Consider the following 24,295-nt stretch of genomic DNA (forward strand, 5'->3'; position numbering starts at 1 on the left):
AAAATATTGTCAAGGTTTGTACATACCACACCACGTTTGCGAAACCTCTTTGAAGGCCCGATTTATCGTCTTTCCGTTCGATCCAGTAGCTTGTTCCATTATTTTTTTTTGTTAGATCGCGCTCGGCAGCATCACGGCAAGAAGAACCGGGGGCTTCCGGCATTCTTGACTGTGGATCCCGTTTTTGTTTCTCGCACGTCTCGCGGATGGCCGGTGTCTGGTGCGTTTGTTGCCACGTTTGCGGAAGCGGAAATGAAGTGGATGCCGTAATGGTGAATGGGCACGCACTTGGAAGCGTAGCGAACCGCTGTAACGAAAGCGTTGGCAGACTTGCGAAAGGAAGCAGGCAAAGAATTCGATTGTCGTCCTATTTATGCCTCCGTTTCTGCTCATCGACCGGCAACGCGCAAAAGCATTACCAATTGGGCTGGTGGATCGGTATACATCGGCTTTTTTTTTCTGCGGACGCCTTGTTGTTGAAGGGAAGCGAATTTTCTGCCCTTCATCGCCCTTATCCTTTGTGCTTACGGAAGGTGCTCTTTCGGTTGATTTCATGTTTGCCGTTTCGCCATCATTTCAGCGAGAGTGGGTGTATGACTTTTGCGTGAAAAAAAGAAACTGACATAGCTAGGCCAGGTCACACCGGCATGTCTGGGACGCCTGGCGAAGACAAAAGCATCTGCATATTAAAGCTGATAGATTTGGACGAAATGGGCATGACAGCCAGAGAGCCAATCACTTTATTGTGAAAAATAATGATAAATTACTGCGGTTGCTTGGATGTCATCAATGTCCCAGTTAACCGTCACACTATTATTATGTTTTCGGGCACGGTTTGGGGTGTATTTATGATGAAAATAATACACCTTTCCAACAGGGGCACATAAATAAAGAAAAATTGGATCCATCCTCCTGAGCTGATCATCAATTTCCATTTGAACGATGAAAAACGGCCCCTTTATTGGATTATGTTTGCTTCGCCCTCCTGTTCAGCTCGCTATTTAAATTAACCTGCACGCTGCACGATGAAGTACCCCGGACGAATTTGTTCGCCGTGCTTTTTCCTTGCCCCTTCGATGTGAACAATTTCACCTGCGTATTACCACCTGTTAGCGGGCACAGTGGAAGCTTGTTACAGGGATCAATTTAGTATTTTTTTCTTCGTTATTTGCATGAATAATAATCCACCGACCCACAGCGACGAACTCCCGCTGTGCTCAAAACCTAATCAATCGTTTGCGAAAAATCGAGTGGAAACAGGAGTGAAAATCATTCCTCAGATGAAAAAAAATAAATAAAACAACAGCCATGTTGTACTAAACGGTAGCAAATGCAATATTGAATGGAAAATGACTTTTTCTCTGCTGGTGCCTTCACGCGCATCGGTAATCTAGCTAGAAAAATGATAAAAATGACAAAAAAACCGACTCGGTGCTGGAAAATGCGCACGTGTTTTGAAGTGGAAAGTTCATCCGAACGACAAGTAATGATTTATTCGTGTTTACCTTTTGTTGGGGTTTTTTTTTCGAGTGGCGCAAGTGTTTGCAAGTGTAGTGTGTGCGATGTAAAATTTGGGGGATTCAGAAAGAAAAAAATCCATTTTGAGGGGTGGTAATAAGCTATGCAAACAGAATCCGAATAACTTGTTTCCATGGAAGGGGTTTTTTAGATGAGAGACGAAAATATAGCTCATTAATCGTTTAGGGAAATTCATTTATAATTGAATTAAATTGTGCTTATTTGAAATCATCTTCAGATGAGCCCAAAACACTCCGGAACACGAATATTGACATTGGCATTTATCTTCAACAAATAATAACTCTCTTTAAGAATAATACGGAGCTCGTTTTTCCTATGTACCATCCTTACCCTTTAAAGCTTCCCGAAGTTTTCTTCTGTGTGCTTTCCGTTGGCGTCATCATCAACTGTGCTGTTAATAATTCATTAAAATTTTATCCTTTTCTATTTTCTCTCTCTCTCTCTCTCTCTCTCTCTCTCTCTCTCTCTCTCTCTCTCCCTGTCGGTGTGTGCAACCGGAAGTTGGTAACATAAGGCTTGTAATAAAATTAATCCGCTTATCAACTGACTGATGGTGAATTTATATGGGAAGCTGGTAAATAAAACCAAGCTAGGGGTGAGGACAAAAAAATGCAGTACCATATACACACCCGCCACAGTGTAATGAAAGCAAACAGATTACTGGCAAAACTTTTACCTGCCTTTTCATTCCCTGAACACACCCACAGACACATTTTGTGGGGTTGGAAAATTCAATAGAACGCTTAACACGCTTGCCGGACTCATTATCGACTTTCGTCGAAGTTGGAGCTCCCCGGGTGTCTCCGCCTGGAGCGATAAGTTTTCATTCTGGTAAATCCTTGCCCACATGTTGAGCGTGCTGTCCTTATTTGTGCCGTAGGGTTTTCACCGGTTGTGTCTTGGCTGATCGTCAGGTACGATGTTAATAATCTCGATGGTGAAGTTTTTAAGCTCAATAATTATCCCCTGAATGAAAATGCGACAGTTGCGCCACAGCGTTTCGCGGGTGCTGTTGCGTTCCTGGCCTGGCCTGTGGATGGTAAGGATTACTTTGCTTTGTTGCGCTTCTCCATGAGGAGAAGCTCAGTTGTGATTGTTTGTTAATAATTTATGAGGCGGGTTTTTGTTTGTTTATGACATTGATGCTTTTTTTGTGAATAAACTTAATGAGGCGACTCTGAAAAGATTAATGAATCTGGGAATGAATCGCTCAAGGTTTATATATCAAGGTTTTTATATGCAGAAACTATAAGTTATTATATCTGTTCTTCTCAAGCAATTGTTGAAACTTTGAGAAATTGTTTGATGAAAGTGTATGCACAATTCTCAAGAAACGGAACCAGAGGCAACGATAATACGACTCAAACCGAGCAGTTATGATGGAACTTGTCCACAAAACCATTCTCTGGTACAATACAGAGTTGGATTAGTTTTCCCATTCTCCAATACTGTGCGAGTCACACATTTTCCAGTTCATTCTAAACCGAATTCCCCCCCGCTTTTCTTATCATCCCCACCTGTCCACCTGGTAACCTTGACACGGGGGAGGCTGCGAATATCCGATCACGCACTTTTGCCTGGCATCGCTTCCAATCCGAGGTTTCGTTCCGAGGGAGGGGGCGGTAGGAACAAAAAATTTCCATTGAATGGTTTTTAATTAACTAAAAGCGGCACCACCGGCTGTGGCATTCAGCGGTGTGCACGTTGCATTTGTACCGGCACCGGTCGGTACATGGCGTGCACACGAACCGCCACTCTGCCGATAGAATGCAGTTTGAAGTGCGGATGTGAAGTGGGCCGCAATAATAAAACACGCCAATCAAGTTATTAACACTGTGCTCGGTCGAGAAAAAGGGCGTTATGATAAAATTGTGTTGCAATCGATGTAAGAGGATATGCAAATGAATGCTTTACAAGCGTGTGCGTGTGGAATTGATGCTGAAAAAGCTGAAGAACGCTTTGTTTCTGGCGATTGATCGGTTTCGAGAATGAAAAATAATAACTAACTTTTAAGTATTTTATTCATTCCTCCGCTACCGATTTACTAATATTTTTTCTTACTTTTTTCCGTACTTCCAGATATTCAAGAGATGGCGAATCTCTCCCCCCCAGCAAGGCAAATATTCGTGTGATGTTGATACAGCTTTTCTGCACCATATTGCACCCTGCTTTTTTCGGTGTGTGTGTGTGCTGAAGCACCTGCGCCACCTTGTGCCCGTGATGGAACGAACTAGATTGCGCTAAGATTGCGCAGGAAGTCGATACCGACTAGGAACAGCAAACAACACGCAGCAATGCTTCCCCGTTCCTATGCGTAGTCGTGTTTGGGGTAGGCAACCCGTCATTCTCAACAACCCGATCGACGTTCACCCGATCAAAGACCGACAGTGTTCAGGGTCAGTTGCTCGGATCGGAAGGCAATTATAGTGCGGCGCGCACAGATGTGTTAGAAAACCCGCCGGCCGATCTTGTCGGTGGTCGCCGATCGCCGTGAAATGGAGCTGGAGCGGGTGTTGACGATGAATTCCACAGTTCCCCTGCTGCAGTGCTGTACGAACGATCGTCGCGTCAACGTGAATCGCAGTGTGCTGTGGGAAAATTCGTTGGAGGCTTTCGTGTCTTATTGCGTGCGTGCGTGTGGTTGTGATATGTCTTTTTAAAAAAGGGAAAACGTTGAAGAAGATCCTACAGAAAGCTAGAAACTTCCACTTCCCCCAATCCATCACAATCATAAATCCATCAAATAACGATTCAATTGAGCGATTTATTGGTTGATTTAAGGAAAATCGTCAAGCAGAAGCAGATGAGAAAACGAATCCCGGCTCCTTCCCGTGAGTTTTCCGTTGACCATTGTCACTGCTTCTTCTATTATTGTGTGCTTGTCAACCGTTTCCCGACATCGATGTCCTGTTGAATTCAGTTGTCTGTCGGAACTTTTTCCAACGAAGGCAAACAACATTTTTGTGTTGCCGTCGACCTAAAATTGTTGGAGAAAGAAGGTTTCAATTCTTTGGATTCTATTCTCTACCACGATGGTTATATTTCCGGCAACGCGAAAAAAAGACGTTCATCCTTGCGTAACTCGGTGACATGGCAAAAATAGCGGCCAAATTCTTAGTTAGCCGACCATTTTGTCGTACCTTTTTTGGAAAAAAGGTACGGTCTTAGCATGTATATCTTCTTTGACTCATCGGTGCACAAATTTGCACAAATCGCCGTTTAAATCTTGGCGCAGTAATAGACTGGTGGCCCCCTCTTTTTTCCACTCGAGTCGGGCGATTAGCGTTGAGCGATTACATCCCTGAGAAGATAAACAACAGTTTAAGGATGTTTTCTGCTCGTTTAAAAGCAGCGATCCAAGGGCGAGCTACCACAATGTGTGGTTTCATTATCCTTTTTTAAAAAGCTCTCATCATACGCTCGATCGCACGTGCTTTGTTAAGCTTGTGGGCCTCGTTGGTGCGGTTCGTTAGCGCCGAAAGAATATCGATTATCGGGCAGGGAAAAGGTGTGCGAGCAAGCGGAGCACAATGAAGCGGCAGACGGAAGGGATGCGCGTAGCTTATGTTGAAATAGGGAAAGAAGAAAAGACACACGGAAAGATTAATGACGTGTAAAGAAGGTGATAATTGATATCAGCCCGTTCTCGTTCCCATATTTTTGCAGTTGGTGCAGCCAAACGAGCGTGTGCGAAAGTGAAAGTGAATAAATGAGCAATCGGTGGTGGGAAATATGAAGTGAGCGTTAGACGAGCGGGCAGATATTAAGAAAAGCATAACCAGCCCCATCATCCTGGCACGACGCTCGTCCCGTTGTTTTTCGGTGTGTTTGGCCCGCAAGGCTCCTTTTGGCATTATACAACCTCCCGGTCCTCCCGTTCGTTTCGTGTGTGCGTTAATGAATAAATGATGAGCGACATCCGGGCGCAGGATTCTCCTCCTCATTAGGCTGGGGTGCTTCCTCCCTGCCTCTCAAGCGACTAGCGACAGTGAGAAGAAGTGACGCCGAGTGAAAATGTTTGCCGGAATTTCTCGTACCATTGCGAAGCAACAGGCCACAATGGGTCGCCCGTGCTGCCCGGGAAGGCTGCTGGCGTGAATGTGGTGAAAGCGGTGACGAAGTGAGTGACGAAAATGCGAATTGTGTCCTTGGAGGCAACCATCCTGCACCCCCTAACCGAATGTGCCAACATGTCCTGAATTGTTTGCCTCGCACACGGTTTGAAGGTTGCCTAGTCGTTGTTTTGGTGTGTCCATTTTTCGTGGTGCTGTGTTTTTATTTTTCTTTGCTAAGGTGGAATTAAAGTGCGTTCAATTCGATTCCGTGTGACATTTAGCGTTGATTTTCTGGCGCTTCGTCCAGGTTTGAGGTCCGTCTAACGGTTCGCGCGGTGCATGTGGTTCACCGGTTACTGCTGCGGCGTGAACGGAGCACGCACAGCAGCAGCAGCAGCGGTGGGACGGGATTGTGACGGCGGTAACCACAACCACGACCACTACGGTGAGGATCACGAAAACTACAACCAGAAGTGGAAGTACCAGCAGCACGAGCAAACCGTTATGGGTTGCACACCGAGCATCCTCTCGAACGGAAGCAACAATCAGCAGCAGCAGCAGCAGCAGTCGCGCAAGGATAGTGGCCTGTACGTGGGCAACGTGGCGACCAGTGGCAATGGAAGCAACGATACCAGCAGCAATGCCGCCGCCAACAACAACAAGCTAAGCAACAGCAGCCCGGTCAACCCGACGATGGTCAATGCGCCCTACCCGGGTGCAGCATCGAAGGACGGTGGTACGGAAAAGGTAAGCAAACCCTGATGGTAACAACTGTTGAGCGGTATTTAAGATTCGTTTTTTTTTTAGTCTAACCAACTGTGATCCAATTTAATCGCACTTAAATGTTCCCGCACCACATACGGCGACGGAAATGGGGACGAGAGAATAACATTTGCCCCTTTCAAACACAGCACGCAATTTGACTGCTTTTAAATTGAATTTGAAATTCCTTGTTGAAATCATATTTATTCCTGAAGAAGATCGAGGCAAATCAATCAAAACACAGACGAGACATGCGATATGGAAGTGTCAAGATCCGGTACCGAAATAAGAAATTCAATTCCCCCTGCCGGTTGCGGCAGATGCGTGTCGGAATGATCGTGGCATGTTCGAGCGTGAGTCCGTTTGAAAGTTTGTCTTTTTGTTATTGAAAAAGGATACTACGGGGTCGCCCTTTTCCCTATGCCCGTTGAGTGTTGAGGATACTTTGAAGAGATAGCAATAACGTGCAAAAAAAGAAAAGAAAACGATACTGGATAAACGTTGTAACAGGTGAATTGAATTGAGCAATGGAATTGTGATGTTTGTTGAGGAGTGTTCTCTGATCAAATAAACCCCTAATCACATTTTGTGTTCCGGCTGTACGTGAACTGTTCGTTTGTGGATCTCCTTCCCACCCGGGGGAAGGATATCAAACCAAAAAAAAAAACAAATGACGCAACTAGAAATAAACCTTTTTAACCATCTTTCGCCTTAGGGAATAATCCAACTGTGCCTCATTTCCTTGACGTTTTTTCCTTTTTTTCCAGGAAAGTGCGAAAAAAGATTCGATCGTTTCGATATCCGCCACGGGGCACATTACAAGCTTTCCTGTCGTTTCCACCACCGTTAGAAGACCGACCGCTGGAAGTAAGTAATTGCATTTTTGTTAACATATGTCACATAAAATGTTGTTTCCCACACACAAATGAGTTGTTTTCCTAGGAATGGGAATGATTTTTAAACAGCCTGTGTAGGACGACGGTTTTAACCACCCCCTACTTTGAAGCAACAGTTCAATTGAAGCGCAAATATAGGGGATGATTGACGCGTTGCATAACTTTAGGCGCTTAAAAAAGTTTTGTTTCGAAATGGCGTGGGACAGTTGGAATGTATTACATTTATCGCTGTTACTAATTATGTGGAGCACATTTATTTGAACTTTTGAAATAACTTTGAAGAAGTGTTCAATATGAAATTAAATTAAGCGTTATTGCTTTTAAAATTTAATTGTATAACACTTGGAGATTTCAGATAAATGGCTCTGACTTTCAAACATCTGAACGTTACTGTTAATCGTATTATTGTATTCCTGAAACACATCGAGTTTATTCGCAGCATTCCTAAAACTATTTTGCCTACTTCTAAAGAACAGAAGCCTTTTAAAACGATTACCAGCTCCATTGAACAATTGTTTATCCTCTTTTATAATGAATTTGATGCACTGCACCAGGCGTTACACCAAGGGTTACACGCTGTGAAGAGTGTGATTGTATCAACAAATCGGGAAAGGTGTTGATTACATGTCACCCTCGCGGTCTTCGGCGCGATACACCGATCCGAGGGATCAGGTCCGGCTGAAACCGCAGCCACTGCCATCTCCGTTGCTCCCGTTGGCTCTTTTACGTTCCGATTTGACTGTCAGAGATCCGTCCGTGCGACATTTAAGGTTTGGCTGCATGCACTCTACCCTCCACGTCTGCCTTATCCGGCATCCACCCGGTGAGCGAAGCATTTGCTGATTTGTTGCAAATAGCGGGAGTTGCTGGTTTGGTTGTTGTGCTAAATTTGCCATTCCTTTCCCTCCGTTTCCCCCGTGACAGTAAACGTCATCGCCCGGTGTCGGCGAAGTTGTGGCGATGGCAGTGCGCCTCGCTGAAGCACTGTTCACTCGCTCTGGCCCTATTGGGGATGGCTAATTAAAAGTGACGCGCTCGGTAACCGAGATGAAGCGCTGCCGGCTGACAGACGAGGGCAAGGGCGAGGGCTGTGTGGAGCCTTTTGGGAAATTAAGAGTGATTTGCACTGGGAGTTGAGCGGGGGAAATGGGGCGAGCAGGCAGGCAGACAGGCAGGCGGGAGTAGACAAACTCGATCTCATTCCGCACTCGCGGGCAGCTGTCGAACAAATTGATATTCGCACATCCAAACAAACATTCGACATGCCCGTCGCCAGTAGTGTGGTGCTAATGAGATGAGTTTGCAGAAGGAGTGTCCAGCCCCGGCGGGGGATGTGAGCTTTTGTCCGGTGCATGACGATCATCAGCACACGTGGAAAATCGCAATCTATTCTGCAACGCAACGGGCAACGGCCGCCGAGGGGATTATTTATTTAAACAGAAATAAGCAAATTTTTAAACATGCTGAGCGGATGAAAAATAATGTTTGGAAGCCGGTAGAATTGACTTGACGTGTAAAGGGCAATCAGCTCGTACATTGTAATGATTGTGCAGTCATGCCGGCAGTATGGCGTGAGTAAAGGTTACCATGGTTTGCTGTGTGACTCAATTTTCGGATCTGCCAGCGATTTTTCAGTTCATGTTGTGATAATTGGCACATCGTAGCGGGATGTGTGTAAAATTGAGATGCTTTGAGTCATTTCCAGGCTGTGTAATACGATGATGATTTTCGAATGTCACGATCGCGTGCTGGTACGCGATGCGGTGACGTTCCACGCGTCAAGGAATATTAATGACGAAATGAGAAAATTACAATCGTGAAAGATCTATTTTCTCCTGTTTCGATACGTTTGTTGTTTCAAATTTAATCAAAGAAACATTTCTTTTAATATGTAATTCGCGATGAAGAAAGAATTATGGTTGCTAGAGTGTAATAAATATTATTTGCTATTCAAATTGCATACTTTCAGGCTGAACCCTACCACTCACAATTTTTGAATAACCATTTCACTAATTCTAAAAGAAAATTCAAAGAAAAGAAATCTTTGGCTCTCGCACACAATTGTAGTGACCTTCTCCCTTGTCTACGTAACTACTAAAAACTAAACACAATTAACCTTCCCTTTGCCGTGACGTCAGCACGACAATCAAAACAATACGACCAGTAATAACTACACGTTCGTTCGTTTGATCGTGAAATCTTATCTTACGACCCAACGTTGATGCGCCTTTCGGAGTCGGATGCTACTTACATCCGACCGTCGTTTAACTGTGTGCAATGTTTACTGTGACGTTTCACAATGTCGTCGTTCCTGTCCACCGGTCCTCGCTCGCTTGCATCCCTCCCCTTTGCTCGCGACGGGAGTTTTATTTCCTTACAACGGCATTCGTTCATTTGACGGACGGTTTTGTGCTTCCGTGATTCCAGCCAAAGCTAGCCGCCGGCGACGTTGTCAATCTAGCGCTGTAAAACAATGGTGACATCTGTGACGGTTAGGGTGCGGTTGCATTCATTCTACCGACGGTGATATGGCGCCGCTCGACTATTCTAGCGCGATGAGACTACTTGCGTGCCTGCGCTAGATCTGTCTGGCGAGCAGTGGGACAGAAAAACTGAAACAAGTGTAATTGAATAATTAGCCCAAGAGTTTCAGCACTTTAGAATCAATTTTATTTCCTTGATTGTTTGCAGTTTCAATTAAATGGCAGTCCATCGTGTGGTGGTTGATTGGACGTTTCTTGCCCGCGTTGTAACTATCATGTGAAATGATTCAAACGTGGCATTTAATGAACATGACCCAACCGTGGAAGATAAGACCACGATACCCTTTAGGCAAAAGTAGAACACCGATTGATCCGCATGGATGCGAGAAACATTCGATTTAATGCAAGATTAATGATCTTTCGCGAGCCTTATGATACCGGCGATTAGCAAATGAGCATCACCTTCCCTTTCTACCGGTCCTGCTGCTGACCGCGGGCATCGGTTACGTCAAATAAATAAATCATGCCTGTGCTACTCATTTGCCTACCGACTTGCCGGCTGGTGCGTTCCAAGGCAAGCGCAGCAAGGGACAGCTTCTTGGGTCGGCTCTTTCCAAGACGGTTCGTTCGTTCGGCCATCATTTATCATCGAGCGGTGCGTGACGGACGGGACGACCCCGTGGAGCGAATCCTTCACTTGCATCGTGGCATCGTGCCAACCGGCGTCCAGTGGCACAGTTGATGCAGTTTGAAATTACAGCACAAAACAAAAATCTCCTACACGACGCATGGACAGCAATGGCAACTGCTGCACAAACCCCTCACCGAAGCCGCGATATGATGAATGAACGATGGATGGAGACGGTTTTTTGGTTTTGTTTGACTCCACGCTCGATTTCTCAAGCTGTCCATCATGTGGCCGTGCTTGCCCTCGGATTAGGCGCATAATTTGTGTCTTAAATCACCGGACACACCCCAGGGCGGGTCTGCAGATAGGAGCCGTATTTGCACCGCTGACTGTCAGTCAGGTCGGTCGATGATTGGAGACTATTTCAGAACCGGTTAATGTCACGGGAGCTGGAATTTGGTGTTGCCCGGTGGTTAACAGGTTGTGCCACCTTTTCTCTGAGGGGAAAGGGGGGGGGGGGGGGGGGGGAAGGCGGACTACTTAAAAAAAGATCATTTACGATCATGATGGAAAGGGCGCTTAAGCAAGCAAAATAAAAAAAAGGTTAACGTTAAATTAGTTTGGAGCAGAATTTGACCGTTTGAGTTGTTTACTTTAGTAACTCACTTAAGAGATTGTAAGAGACTTTAGTGGTGCATTTTAAAAGTGCATGAACACATGCTTTAACGTCCAGCTTTGAAATCTTAAACTCTTCAAGTTAATACCATCTCGCTGACCTCGTATTTTGTGGTAAATAATAGAGGAAGTACCTTCAACATCTGGTTCGTCAGTTTATTCCTTTTTTTGTTTTGCTTCTCCACTGGAAGCATGTCAGCACGTGAGCATGGAAAAAAACTTAAACAGCAAAAAAAATAAACGAAACATTAAAACAAAAACCTTCGAATGTCTTAAATCTGGGACCGGCATTAAAATCGTACCGCCAAGCGAGCTGGCAAGCAGGCTCGCAGGTTTGGGCGGTGGTGCACCGGTGCAATAAAATAAAGATCGTGTCCATTTATGGAATAATTTACTTCTGTCGCTCCGCGTGCAGTAAAAGGAGACCGGACCGGACCATTGGACGGCGTTCCCGCGCTTTCGTGCTCGTGATTGTGATAATGAATTTGCCGATGGCGCAATCGACGGGAAAGGAGTTCCCTTGTACAGCGCCAGAAGGTTCCAGGCAATACCTTTCCAATTTACAACAGGCCACAACACCGTGCCTTCCAACCCGGTGCCTGGTATGGATGCTGGGATGCACGGCGGTTTCACCGCGCAGATTAAACTCTGATTGTTCTTCATCTGTTTTGCTTCCATCTCCTGTGCACATGCTCAATCAATGGTTTTTTTTGTGAGCGGAACAGTGCGTGAAGTAGGAGTTACATTGTCGTGCCACCGAATAAACCTCGGGTGTGGATTATTTTATTACGCTCCGAAAGGTTATCCGATGCAGCAACCTTCAACCGCGAGCGGGCGAAGGATGGGAATGAAATTTACGGTCATTTTTTTTATCGTGGAGTCCATCAGATTTTTAAAAAAGTTACCAACAACTGTCCATAACGTCCCCAAAAACGTTGCGTGGGAATTTCGTTTAATAATAAAACAAAGTTTGCGTTCGACTGTGGAGTTCCTCATCTTCCGTGCCCTCGAGTTGAAACGTTGCATATCCGATAGCACTAACCGTCTGATAACGCTTTTATTGTGACAAACTTCTTATTAATTTGGCCGTTAATAATGCCATCAAAAGTTGTGTGTTTACGTCTCTTTTTTATGGCGCATTCCCTCCCTCAGATTGGGATGAATTGATACCCGTTACCCGATAAAACGGCGACTGTGATTCACGGTCACCGGTGGAGCGTACGCGGGCGGGGACCATTCGATTCGCTGCCAGGATTATCGTTATCCTGCTTTTATGTCAATTATTTTACAACCGGCACATTTTATGACTGGCCGGCGAGGTGCAGGAAAAAAAATCCCCCCCCGGGAGAGGAATTGCAATGTGCGGACCGACGATGCAGGCGAGGAAGGTTAATTAATTGATGGAAATGGTTGGCTCTTTCGTGCGGTTTCCCCATGCATGCAATGTGTACTAAAATGGTGTTTTTAGTACGACTGCACTCATGTGTCGTGTGTGCATTTATTTTATCTCTGGCCGCAAAGGTTTGCGTATTTGTCACATGTGGTACGTACGGGCGGGGATAGGATCAGGAGCTCTGACTACACGTCACTTACCTGGTACACTGGACGACGACGCGTTGCTCTGGGACGTTGCAGTGGGTCCTGCAGAAAAAAATGGGAGCGCCATAGTACATAGTAGCAGCACCACTTTCCATTAAGTACAATCGATCGTGCGAGTGCGGTGCGGCCGTTGGAGAAGCTTCTGACACATTTTACCCTGCGCCAATCCCCACGCCCAACGGTGGAGATTAGCTGTGCGCACCGTACGGAAGAAGAAGTTGTTTGCTGCCATTTTCTTTGCTCGCAAAAAAACCCCGTTATCGGGTTGTGCCGTTTCCTGAACTGAGAATGTAGCGAACGGTGTATCGCGTGCATCCTGGCGTGTGTGTTACCGTCACGGGCGACAAAAAGCCATAATTTATCAATTTTCTATTTTCATTCGCACCGGCTCGTGTGGTACATCCGGGAAAATAGAAGGAGCACAAGGACATACGGGGGCCGATCGTGGGTTTGGCGTAGAGTGAGCAAAACCCATACGGTACCAGAGCAAATGTGATAAGATGACGGTGCATTTGGGTGTTTTTTTGTTGTTGTTGCTGCTGCTTTCTTCCCTGCTGCCACACAGCGGGAGGAATTAATGCTAGGTTTTATTTTCTGAGCTATGTTTCTTGGAAGTAACCGGGACTATTTATGGGAGTTGTTATATTGTTATTTATTTGCCATGTCCCGTACTTGTTTGCAAAGATGCTTGTTTTACGATAATGTAAAGAAAATAATGCTTTGTTAGTGATCTTATACAAAATTTAGTTTATTTAATGTAGGCTTTGATGTTCAGTTTATAGCAAATATGTTTTACAAATACTAGAATTTCTAGTGTTTCTAGAATTTCTTTTTTCTAGAACTTTCCTAGAACTTTTTTCAACATGTCTAGAATTAATTGGGATTTATCATCGTTTTTGTTCGAGCTTAGTTAACAAACAACTTCAGACAGTTAAGTTAGATATGTAAAACTTATGTAATAATTATAGTATATATTTGTTAACCCCAAACACTATGAATGGGGCAGTTTATACCACAAATTAGAAGGCTCAAGCTTCCAGCCTGAATCTGTCAAATAATGAGGGTAGTGGGCTGTATCATTCCGAACAGATTCGTAAAGGCCATAGCATTTTGACATACAGAATGACATAAAGAATCATTTTTTTCCGTACCAAAATTATAGTAGAATCGATTGAAGTTTAGAAAGTCAACATTAAACTCAATAAATTTCAAAAACAAATTATAAGCTTGATTATTAATAATACTCAAAAATCAGGTTCAATAATCCCTTTTTTGTTGTTTTCATAACAGCTGACCGAACCCTTCATTAGGAAAACAATCTAATCCTTTTTTCCTAGGCTTACTGGGATTGTCATTTGCATGGGGAGCTGTATAAACCTGGAAACGTCAAAACGCATACAAAAAAACCGTTGGCTTTGAGTATGATTCTGACCAATGTGGGAAGTAACCGGATCAGTCAAAACGACACTCTCGGTAGTTTTAGTGTGAAATTTATTAAATGTACTAAAGCGAAAAAAATGTCAACTTATCCTCCTTCAACGTACTTTATTTTATCAACTTGGTTGCTTAATCCCTTGTGAACATAAATTTTCACGCCCTTTGCCAGTTAACGAAGCTTAACGTGTTTGTTCGCGGAAGAGGAAAATAAAACATGAAACACTCGACGGAACAGAGATTAGAATGCATTGTTTCGTTGGAACTTTACATTCTTTACTGTTTCACCGTGTTACACCAAACCGTGCCCCGTCTTGACATGTTTTTGATAAGATTGATTTAACAGCCGCTAAATTGCTGCCGTACGGCTGCCGGGAGTCACAACATTGTAGCGGCCCATTTGCGCTGAATTTGTGCTGCATGCACGAACGATGGCTGAACACAAGCGGGCCGAAATAGAACGCAACTGCATACAAATGGCCGGTCGCGTGCGAGGTTTTTTTTTATTTTTCGCGTGGGAAGAGAACACAACGTGCACGTGCTGACGCATTTCAAATGATTTGAATGCGTGCGATGGGATGGTCCTTTTACGGTGCTGGGCACCTGAAGTTGGGCAATCTGTGGTTTGTGATTGAGCTGTGTGCGATTGAAATGCAACGTCGCTCTGTTGAGTGGCCATACGAAAAGTTAATAAGGAACGCGCAACTCAGGCGTGGGTGGCGGAAAAAATCCGATTCCAATCCGGCTCTGTGATATTTCACCTTAAATGGTAGAAAACGAGAGAATGACGTTGTTGGTTGAGTGGGTTTGAAGCTAAATTTTTTTTAAAATTAAGTGTAGTTTATTATGAATCACAATACGCCTCTACTTGAGTGAGTTGTCAGTCGAAATCTATTATTTAAAAAAAAAAAATCATCGTTTAAAAAGAAAATTAAATCGTTGTCAATTTTATGTCTGTATATCATGCTTTATCATGCTTCTGTCCAAGAAAGGGAAAAAATCCCGAACCTTCCACAATAACATTCACCTCGAACACGAACAATAAAGTCGAGTGGCACACGATCGACCACCTACGCAGAGGTGCATGCGTCCGCTGGATGCATTTTGGCACGTGTGGCGTCGTGCGCGACCCGATCGCGACCGAAGCTATGAATCGACGCCTACGAACGATATTGCTTCACGCACCAAGGTCTAGGTCGTTCCACGGCCGCAAGCCATCGGTGGTCCGAATGCCAACCCCGTACGTTCGGTGATGCGTGCGTGGGTTGGCAATGGTTGGCGCGTTGTTCATTCGATCGGCAAACAAGCAAAGTGTGTGCGTGCACAAAACACTGGTAAATAATTCACCCTACCACTCGCTGGATGATCGCTTAATCGCGCATCGGGAAGTGCACCAACCACCACCACTGGCCTGATGTCATCTGCCGCCAAAGCGTGCCGCCCGTGGGGGGCGATGTGCGATTTTGCATTGAAGATTAATTTATGAAAATTAAACCTGCCCAAGGTGTTTGGGGCCAGCGTTTGCGATGAGTATGGGGGTGCGTGATTTATTGCCTAGATTGGTGTGAAGGATCTTATCGGTGCGATAAATCAAAGCGCTTTTGATGTTTCTATTTGGCGGAAAGGACACTTTGTTGCGGCTCGTTAACGTTTTGTTGTTAATTTGTGTGGCGCTCCAATGGTGAGGAGAAGATGGAATTAATTTTGTTTTCTTGATATCTGCTGCAATGCGCAAGGAAAAGGGGACAAGATTTAAGATGGAGGCGCTTGGTACTACAACATCTTGCCTTGTTTTCGAGTTTAGGTTGGAAGCTTGGATCCGTTACTTTAAACCTTTTAAATTTAAGCTAAAAAATGTCATCAATGTCAAAGCATCTTTTAAACATTGAAGGAACTCTGGAAAAATTGCCAAAGTAAAGCTCGCGGAAAAAAAATCGAGAAAGCTGTGAACAAAATTAGCTTCTTCTTGAAGAAGTTCCACAAAGTGTGAAGAGTTTAAGATCATCGCATGTTCAATATGGATCCAGAACAAAGAGGTTCGAGGAAATCGTATTCTCTTATGTACATTCTAATTAATTTTGAAGCTAATACAGAACTTCAGAAGATGAAACGACTTGGAAGGTTCGGGCCTCTTCAACTTAAGTATACGTCGTATCTGGGGGCAAGATGGTTCATACTTTGAAGATATTGAGCAGAGGCAGATTTACCCTTTTTGAGGCGATCGTATCTAGTGGGACTCCTAAATGTTTCGCTTAATATCTTCAATGTAAAATCAGGAATTATAAAAAAATGTGAAATAAATCATTTCAGGTTTATTTAGAACAATTGGGTTTTTTATGCAAATGAGAACCTTTAAAAGATCGTACAATAATTAGTCTAATGGAGTTAAATGTCTCCAATATTTCTGAATTATATTAATTGCAAAACAATGACGTGCTTCTGCCACTTTAAAAGATATGCATTTTTCTTTCTTCTTTACTGAAACAACAACCTAGAGAGGACTATTTCACTGCTATTTCTGGCTTTCTTTGACTTCATTTACCCATAACTGAATTGCCAGCAATTACTATATACCTATGCCTCTAGCAAATTTTTCTTATGCTTTAGAGTATCGAAAGAAGTATATATGTGTTTAATAAAAAATCCTTCCTTCAGAAATCTTTACAAATTTAAACATCTCCCATCAATTATAACATACTACAACTATACTGCTCGTTACGATCTTTAAGGCTTAGATGCACATTACTTATTGTATAAACCAGCATCAACTAATTGTTCACTAATAGGCTAAATAAATCTTCAATATTTCTTTACTGCTTTTCAAAAAATAAAATCGAATTAAAATATTTTGTGAAAGCACTCTTGTAGCTACAATTCGGGGCCCCTTGAAGGTTGGTGTCCCTCCGCAGCCGCTTAGTCCGCTTATAAGAAGATCAGCTTCTGATATTGAGTCATATGCAATTATTTGCTCAATAAATCCAATAATCTGTAGATATTATGGCTGGTGATCTATGCGCGATAAGATATCGTGTATCTCGAGGACCTCCACCTATACATCTGTTTCCATAATCTCCCCATCCATAAACCCTTCAGTGTTAGAAGCATATTTTGATCAATTGTTTCAATTGATACAAACAACCGAAATACACTAAACTAATGTTGCTGCCCACTCGCCTTCCCAATATTAATGACATTGGGCAGAAAGATCAACACGTATCCGTATCAAAGCAAAACGGAGCACCCAAACAAATATATCTTACCATCCACGAGCCGATTGGTGAAATCAATTTAAAATCCTGTGTGACATGGGTATGCGGCCGGATACATTTTCCAACCCACCCTCCCCCACATCGTTCACCAACTTCCAGATGATTAAAGAACTGTTGATTTAAGAGTCGAATCGAGCGAAGGAGAAAAATCCTCCCTCCATACCATCACCACCGGGCAAAGGCAAGAGAACGTGATCGTTAGCGGTTTCTCGGTCAGTGAGTGCCAATTTAATTGATTTAATGCCAACGGCAACGGTCCTGCCTGACCACGGCCACGGTGGCCTGCTGCGGGATAAGGGGGATTCCGTTTTGCTAGCCGGCCGGTCGGTTAGAAGACCGAAACACTGTGTGGCGGTGGCGACGGTACGTCCGTGTGGGTGACAGCTGATGAATGGACTTTTATAATTTCAACTCTCCCCAAGCGGAGTGACGCGATACCGGGGCGAAACGGATTGAGACGTTCAAGTGTGAGTGCGTCCTGTTTTTTTTTGGCTTGGTAGATGCTATGTACTATGACTAGTTTTCATCTACTTTAGCATCCAACCCGGGTTGCACCGGTGGAGGACGCGTGTGGACGATGTAGTTTTTCTTAGCTCATAAAACCGCGTGAATGAAATTGAGCGACTACGGAAAGGTCAAATGCGTGTCTCGTCGGACGAAAAGTGCCAGTCGCTTTAGTACATTCCTCTAAGTGGTGAGCAGTTGTTAAACTGTTTGCTTCTTGCTTGAACCTTTTTCGAGGGTCATGTGTCAAATGTCATTTAGAGAAGAGCACAACTTTTTTTTTGTGTGGCGTAACTTCTTCGCAAAACTTTTGCTACCTCGTTGAAATCTGATACTGCCACGTTTTTTCGAGTGGAATCACAAACTTTCCAAATTTGGGTATCATAAATATCTCTTAAGGGAGTCACTTTTACGAGGCGATACATTAGGGGGTCGCAAATCACGACATGCAATAGAAGGAATCTTTTTTTAATACAACACAGACAAATGTTAATTTATTCCGCTTGAAGCAGCAAGATGTCCCCAAAAGTGTATTCTGTATGCATCGAACAGTACCGAAGGATAATACTTCACATGGCCTCCTCATTGCGTTATGTGACAATCATATTCATAAGCAAATGATGACGAATGAGGCATTGCAGCACCCCGCTCTCTGTTTGGCATAATTTTGCAAAAAGGTATTTTGCGCATGCGGCTCAGGTTCTGGTTGGCTGTCCTCAGCGTAAGGGGAACATTGGTATTCGTGCCGGCTCAAGGTAGTACCATTACTCACTGGCACACAGGTACTGATCCATTCGCGGATTATGCGGATATCATTGGACCAGATTTAAAAGTGTGTGACGCTCGCAACAAGCAGGACGAACCCGATCGGTGCGTTATGATAATTGAAGTCTGGAGGTCGATCGATGGCAGAGCATTAATTTATTGACAGCTCGATGATGAACGCCACCGCAGGAGGGCTCCCACCCGGTGGGGTCGTCTGCAGCGTGAAAAGAGGAAGCACAAAACGATCATGGAATATATTGACGGTCCAAGCGGTGGTACCGTAAGGTGATGCTGCAGGCACATTATGCATGATTATTTCACACCTTCCCATAAGCGATCGTACCGATCGGATCGGATCGGATCGGAGGTCCTTAACGAGCCGGCTATTAATAGCCGCTTGGAGGTTGGTGCGGGCATGCTTCGTCGATGATGATAATTTGTGACAATTTTTGTAATCAAAACACACCCTCCCTGCGTTCTTCGTGGGGTTTTTTTCGTCGCCCCAAAACCGGTGTTCCCCAACCAAGTGTTCCACTATCACGTCACGGCAATAGCTTTGACCCCAAAAAAGAAAGAAACGAAACTGCCCTGAACGGATGCTTCGGGGGCAATTTGGGGCTGTAATAAGCTGTCCGGGTGGGGACAGGAATTCCAACCGACGGAGGTCACCTGCTCTTGTTGGGGCTTGGGTGGGGGCTCTGGAAATCAGAGGTATCCAACACGCATCCAAGGACCCAATTCCCGATCTCTTTTCCACTCCTTTCACACTCCTTTTCCGGCTTAATTACAACACACCATACAGACGGTTCGGTGGGCCATTGTTCGTGATCCGGCCCGGGGTCACAATCCGGCGGGCGGATGCGTCGAATGCGCCATACCATAATGCAACATAAATTGCTCATGTTAAACGTCACCCGGGAGTTAAATGTGTGTGCGTGTGTACGTATAATTGCACGCGTTTGTTTCGCTTGCCAGGGGAAGGAAAAGGGGCCCCCGGGATGGGACATGGGGTGAGACAAAACCGGGGTACAATTTATGTAGAAAACTGTAATGGAATCAGCAATGCAATTTTTGTTTCTCCTTGCTTGTTCCACACCCATTTCGAGCTTTGCACGAGGTGCACCGATTCAAAGAAATAAGAAAGGTCAAATTCATTATCGATCATAACTCTTCCCGCGTGCCCTCTTCGAAATGGTCACCCTCCAGACCGAAATTGGATCGGCTTCCGTTGCCGGGGGTATGCGCGATTGCATTTCGGTTCGATTCGGTGTCGATGGTGTTTTTTTAATGCATCCACCGGCTGCATTCCTTACAGTTGCATAAAAATGGATTCAATTTCCCCTTGTGTTGCACCAACCACCTGTGGCCGTGGTGAAGTAATTGAGGATTTTTCTTCTCTCGAATCGCCGGTCCACACACGCACGCACACACAATTGGGTGTAGTTTGTTGATAGTAATCGGAGAACAATGTGTATTTTAAGTCAGATTGGTATTTTAATTCCATTACGGGGGGATATCTCATTTACAAAAAACAAAAACAGGACTTTATTACATTTACTTTGGAAATGGTGCAGGCATCAATTTGAAGCTTTACTCGGGATCGTTTCGCCTTCCGCGGAATGTAATCTCAATCGCGGCTCGTTAATTATTTTATCAAATTTTGTGCCCGTGGGTGGATTTCTTTTATCAGTGTGATGCTTTTAATGAGACATCAAAATCATCATCAATTGTAAAATAATTATGCATAGCTTCCGCTTCCGCTGCGCAATATCAATAAACTCCCATTAATTATTGTTTAGCCCAACGGGCGTAACGAGCTTCGCTGACCAATAATAACTTCCATTCGTCCATGCTAAACGGTATCCAATATCCAGCACTATAGTAATTTACTCCCCCTATCCTTTTTGGGTGGGGTGGGGGGGGCTCGGTTGGGTGAAAAATGTTTCAATTACATGAAAATCATGCCCACTTTCGTGGTTACCTTGAATAATCCTGAAAAAACCGGCCGATCTTTCTGCGACATGGTTCATTAAAATGGGGTTTTTGGTGCGAATTTGATTTAATCGCTGCGTTCACCCCCCCCCCCCCCCACCCACAAACCCTGGAACGACTAATTAGGGCCGCTTAATTATCGGGCGCCAATCATAACGTTTACCGTCGCCGCACGGCGTTTCGGCGATGGAAAACCAGCTCACCGTTGCTAGCCGGTGCCTAACATCCATTTCTACCGTTTGATGTTTGTTTTTTTTTGGTTAGTCGGTGATGATCCATTATGGGGGTTCACACTTGATACAATGGGGTGTGTGTGTTTTTTTTTTGCGTGTTCTATTGCACGTCATCACAACACTGTCCGTGCAACGGGGACCAAGTTCATCGGTTGTGGTCAATTAACAAGTGGTTAGCCGGTGGCGGTAATCAAATCATCCCACACGAGCACGGACGCGTTCCGTTTTTGTTTGGGGATTTATTTACAATTTAGCGATAATGGAGGGATTTGGATCATATTAATGGTGGGGTGGGGCGCGTGCTGGTGCGTGACTGCATTCCTGCACCATTGTTGCGCAGACATTGCGGCATCATCTGTGCGGTGGAAATGGGAAGCATTTGTTTGCAACGCTAATGCAACATATCAGCAAAAACACACGTCGCAGCGCTTTATTTGTTTTGCATTATTTGTTATCATTATATGCTATATTTAACTCTATGTAAAGCTCATCTGCTTTGTGGTAAAGCCTTGCTAGATACGAGATTCGAGTTCTGATAATTTATTTATGCCTTTGGGTTATTTAACAAATGTGTTCTTGTTATTCTTGTCTATATGATACATTTCATCTACTGATTTAATAAACTTATTTACTCTCATAATCCAAATGGAGCAGGCCGATGTCTGAGGGGTAACCAATGCCAAGTTTCGCGGGCTCTTTTCTCATACACAGGACGGACTTAAGTGACTATGAGTACATACATTCAAGAAGGATCTGATTAGAAAGTTAAAAATTGCTACGAATAGTCAATCATGTCAGTCATTGCTAAGGAGTACTGCTCTCCGATGAGATTCGAACCTAAATCTTTGGGGAAATTTAGAGCAAAGATCGAGAAAGGAGATCAGGTTAGCACGCATTGATCAATAAACCGTTGTAATTTTAGGGGTTAAGAGATAAAGTGATAAAATTTCGAATCGTTTATGAGTTATTTTCATATTAAAATGAAATGTATTGAAGAAGCTGTGGAATCCTTCTCAATTACTGTGAGAGTTCTTGGTTAAGAAGAGTAGAATTTTGTACAACGCTTTTGATTATCATTATGTCGAAAGGCTTTGCAGGTATGCGAGTTAAGAAAACTTTTGCACAGAATCAATTTAATTTTGCAAAAGGTTGAGAAAGTTGAAAAAAAAATCGACTCGTGCTTGAACATTCTGCAGTTCAATTCGAAATAGTTTCAACTTTCCCACTTGAACTCGAATATCTTTTACATATTCTCACAAAGATCATCTTCTTCTTTATCGGCACAACAATCTCAAGAGGTCTCGACCTGCCATTTCTGGCTTTCTGTGACTTTATTTACCCGAAGTTGGATAGTAAGCCCAACGTACGGGAGGGATTTGTCCGGGTGGAATTGTGGTCCGGTCTGTTCGTGTGAAGACCAGCTCCGCTACCATCATGCCACAGAGCCGCCCCATCCTCACAAAGATACTGTGGATTTAATTAGTCCAAAAAATGTATTAAAAAACAATACCATGTTGTTCTGCTCCTCTCTTTTTGATCACCCAGGATCAATTGACATTCTGTTGAAAATATATCGCTAATTATTTTATATTTATTTAGCTCCGCATATCATTGCGACCACCTGCCGGGGAGCATCAATTACCACTGTGGCCGTATTGACAACATTGAAACCTGATCCGTTCCTCACTTTTCCACTCGCTACCGACCGATCTCGCGGCGATCTCGCGCCGGCTTGCAATTACATAATAATTATTGGCCACGGTGGTGGTACCGCGTCCCACCGGGTACGAATGCGGTGGAAAGATGTAGCATAAAAGAACACTGGACCACAATAACGCTAGGTTGCAGTCCGGCTTCCTGCGGGTTTTGCCTCTTCCCATTCCCTCAACGGGGACGCACCGGATGAGGTCCATAAGCCGGTTGACACGGGGATCCCAGCCACGACAGGCGCGCCACTGTCCATATATGTTTCGGTTCTTTTCCTTTCGGTTTTTTGGTTGTGTGGCGCAAAAAGGCATTCACACGCCACTTTAGAAGAGTGCGCGCGTGCACCCCAAACGCGCCTCCAAAAACGGACAAAAGGGCTGCAACGTGGTCGCCCGTCGCTTCATCGCGCGCCGCCGGGGTGCGTTTGGACTGTCTGTTTGATTTAATTTCAGAGCATTGAGTGTGTGCCGCGAATCACGTCGATCGGTCGATCGTATGGACAACGAAACCGCACCACCATAACGAGCGTTCGATCAGGTACGAAAGCGTAGCAAAACCGTTGACTTCATTAGGTGCAATATTTAATAAGTTCGCCGATTTTGTCGGTACAACGAAAAGGGTGGCAAAAGCGATCGGATAAAGCTTGTAACTAACCCGGCTAGACGGCATTAATGTCACTCATAAATTCATGCAAATGAAAATCAATAACCCTCCGCAGGCGTGTCCGTGGTGGTTGTTTGGTCTTAAGGGATGGAGAGAGAGAGATAAAAAAGCATCACAATCTACTTTTTCGGATGATATTTTCCACCTGGCCGCCCAAGGGAAACTGTCTGCTCCCTGGCTGCTTGAAAGTCCGATGAGAACCGCTTTGGTTTGGGCGTAACGATTCAGACGATTAAACGTTAGAGTGTCCTACAGCCATGGGCCACACCACACGACAAGTGGCCACTTCTGATAGACAAGGAGCAGCTATTATAAAATCAATCAAATCGATAAGCATCAGCAGAGTGTGCCGCAAACCGTCTGGCGTACGGTATAATTTTATTAAGATTTTTTAATACACAACCCCCACCGCAACGCATCGAAGGTGGTACGAGCAGACAAATGACATCCTGGCTAGGCGCGCTGGCAGAGGTCACGCGAAAGGTAAATACCACTCACCGTCCGATGAAGTCGGGGAGAGTGAGTTTATTAAAACAAACAAAAGGCACATGTTTGATTTTGAACGCTTTCTAACTAAGCTTTAATGGTGCTTTCTTTTCCTTCCTTCGTTCGAATGTTCTTTCGCGTCACATCAAATAACCTCAAAATGGAACAAAAACGAAAAAAAAAACATTGGGAAGGTTTATGATATCGATGTCCGATATTGATACTGGCACCGTTCCATAATTCATTCCTTCCACAAAAGTACCACGGCGAGCTAGCTCCCGATGCATAATCATGTTAATAGGGCTATCAACCCCCGGCAGAGGCGATAGTTGTGCCATCCGTGTTGTTTTTTTTTTTACCTTTTGCCCACCTTCATGAAAGCATTAACCCGAAAAAGGCTTCAAATAACGTTTTATCGGCTTGTCGTCGGCTGGTTCGCTCACACCTTGCCATTGTGGAGGGTGGCTTTTTGGGGGGTGGTGGGTTTGTTTTCGCTTCCCCCCCCCCCCCCCCCCCCCTAGCCGGCCGCGTCAGAGTGCACCGACGTTCGAACCGGGTGAGTCGCTTATCGATTTTGAATACATTATTATCGATATTATTATAGG

General features: G+C 44.4%; 1 protein-coding gene across 3 annotated transcripts in view; it reads left to right on the plus strand.

Moving 5' to 3' along the window:
- LOC128305954 (high affinity cAMP-specific and IBMX-insensitive 3',5'-cyclic phosphodiesterase 8) overlaps positions 1–24,295 on the plus strand; it is a 130,271-nt gene that overhangs the window by 33,689 nt on the left and 72,287 nt on the right. For 2 of the 3 annotated variants that reach the window (XM_053043599.1, XM_053043601.1), the window contains exons 1-2: positions 5,463–6,341; positions 7,124–7,223. In XM_053043599.1, the coding sequence (XP_052899559.1) occupies positions 5,934–6,341; positions 7,124–7,223 (508 nt within the window). In that variant the 5' untranslated portion in view covers positions 5,463–5,933. Of the gene's footprint in view, positions 1–5,462; positions 6,342–7,123; positions 7,224–24,295 lie in introns of those variants that run through there. The other variant, XM_053043598.1, reaches the window with a different exon arrangement.

This window comes from Anopheles moucheti, chromosome 3, assembly GCF_943734755.1.
Source record: "Anopheles moucheti chromosome 3, idAnoMoucSN_F20_07, whole genome shotgun sequence".
NCBI classification, from domain to species: Eukaryota; Metazoa; Arthropoda; class Insecta; order Diptera; family Culicidae; genus Anopheles; species Anopheles moucheti.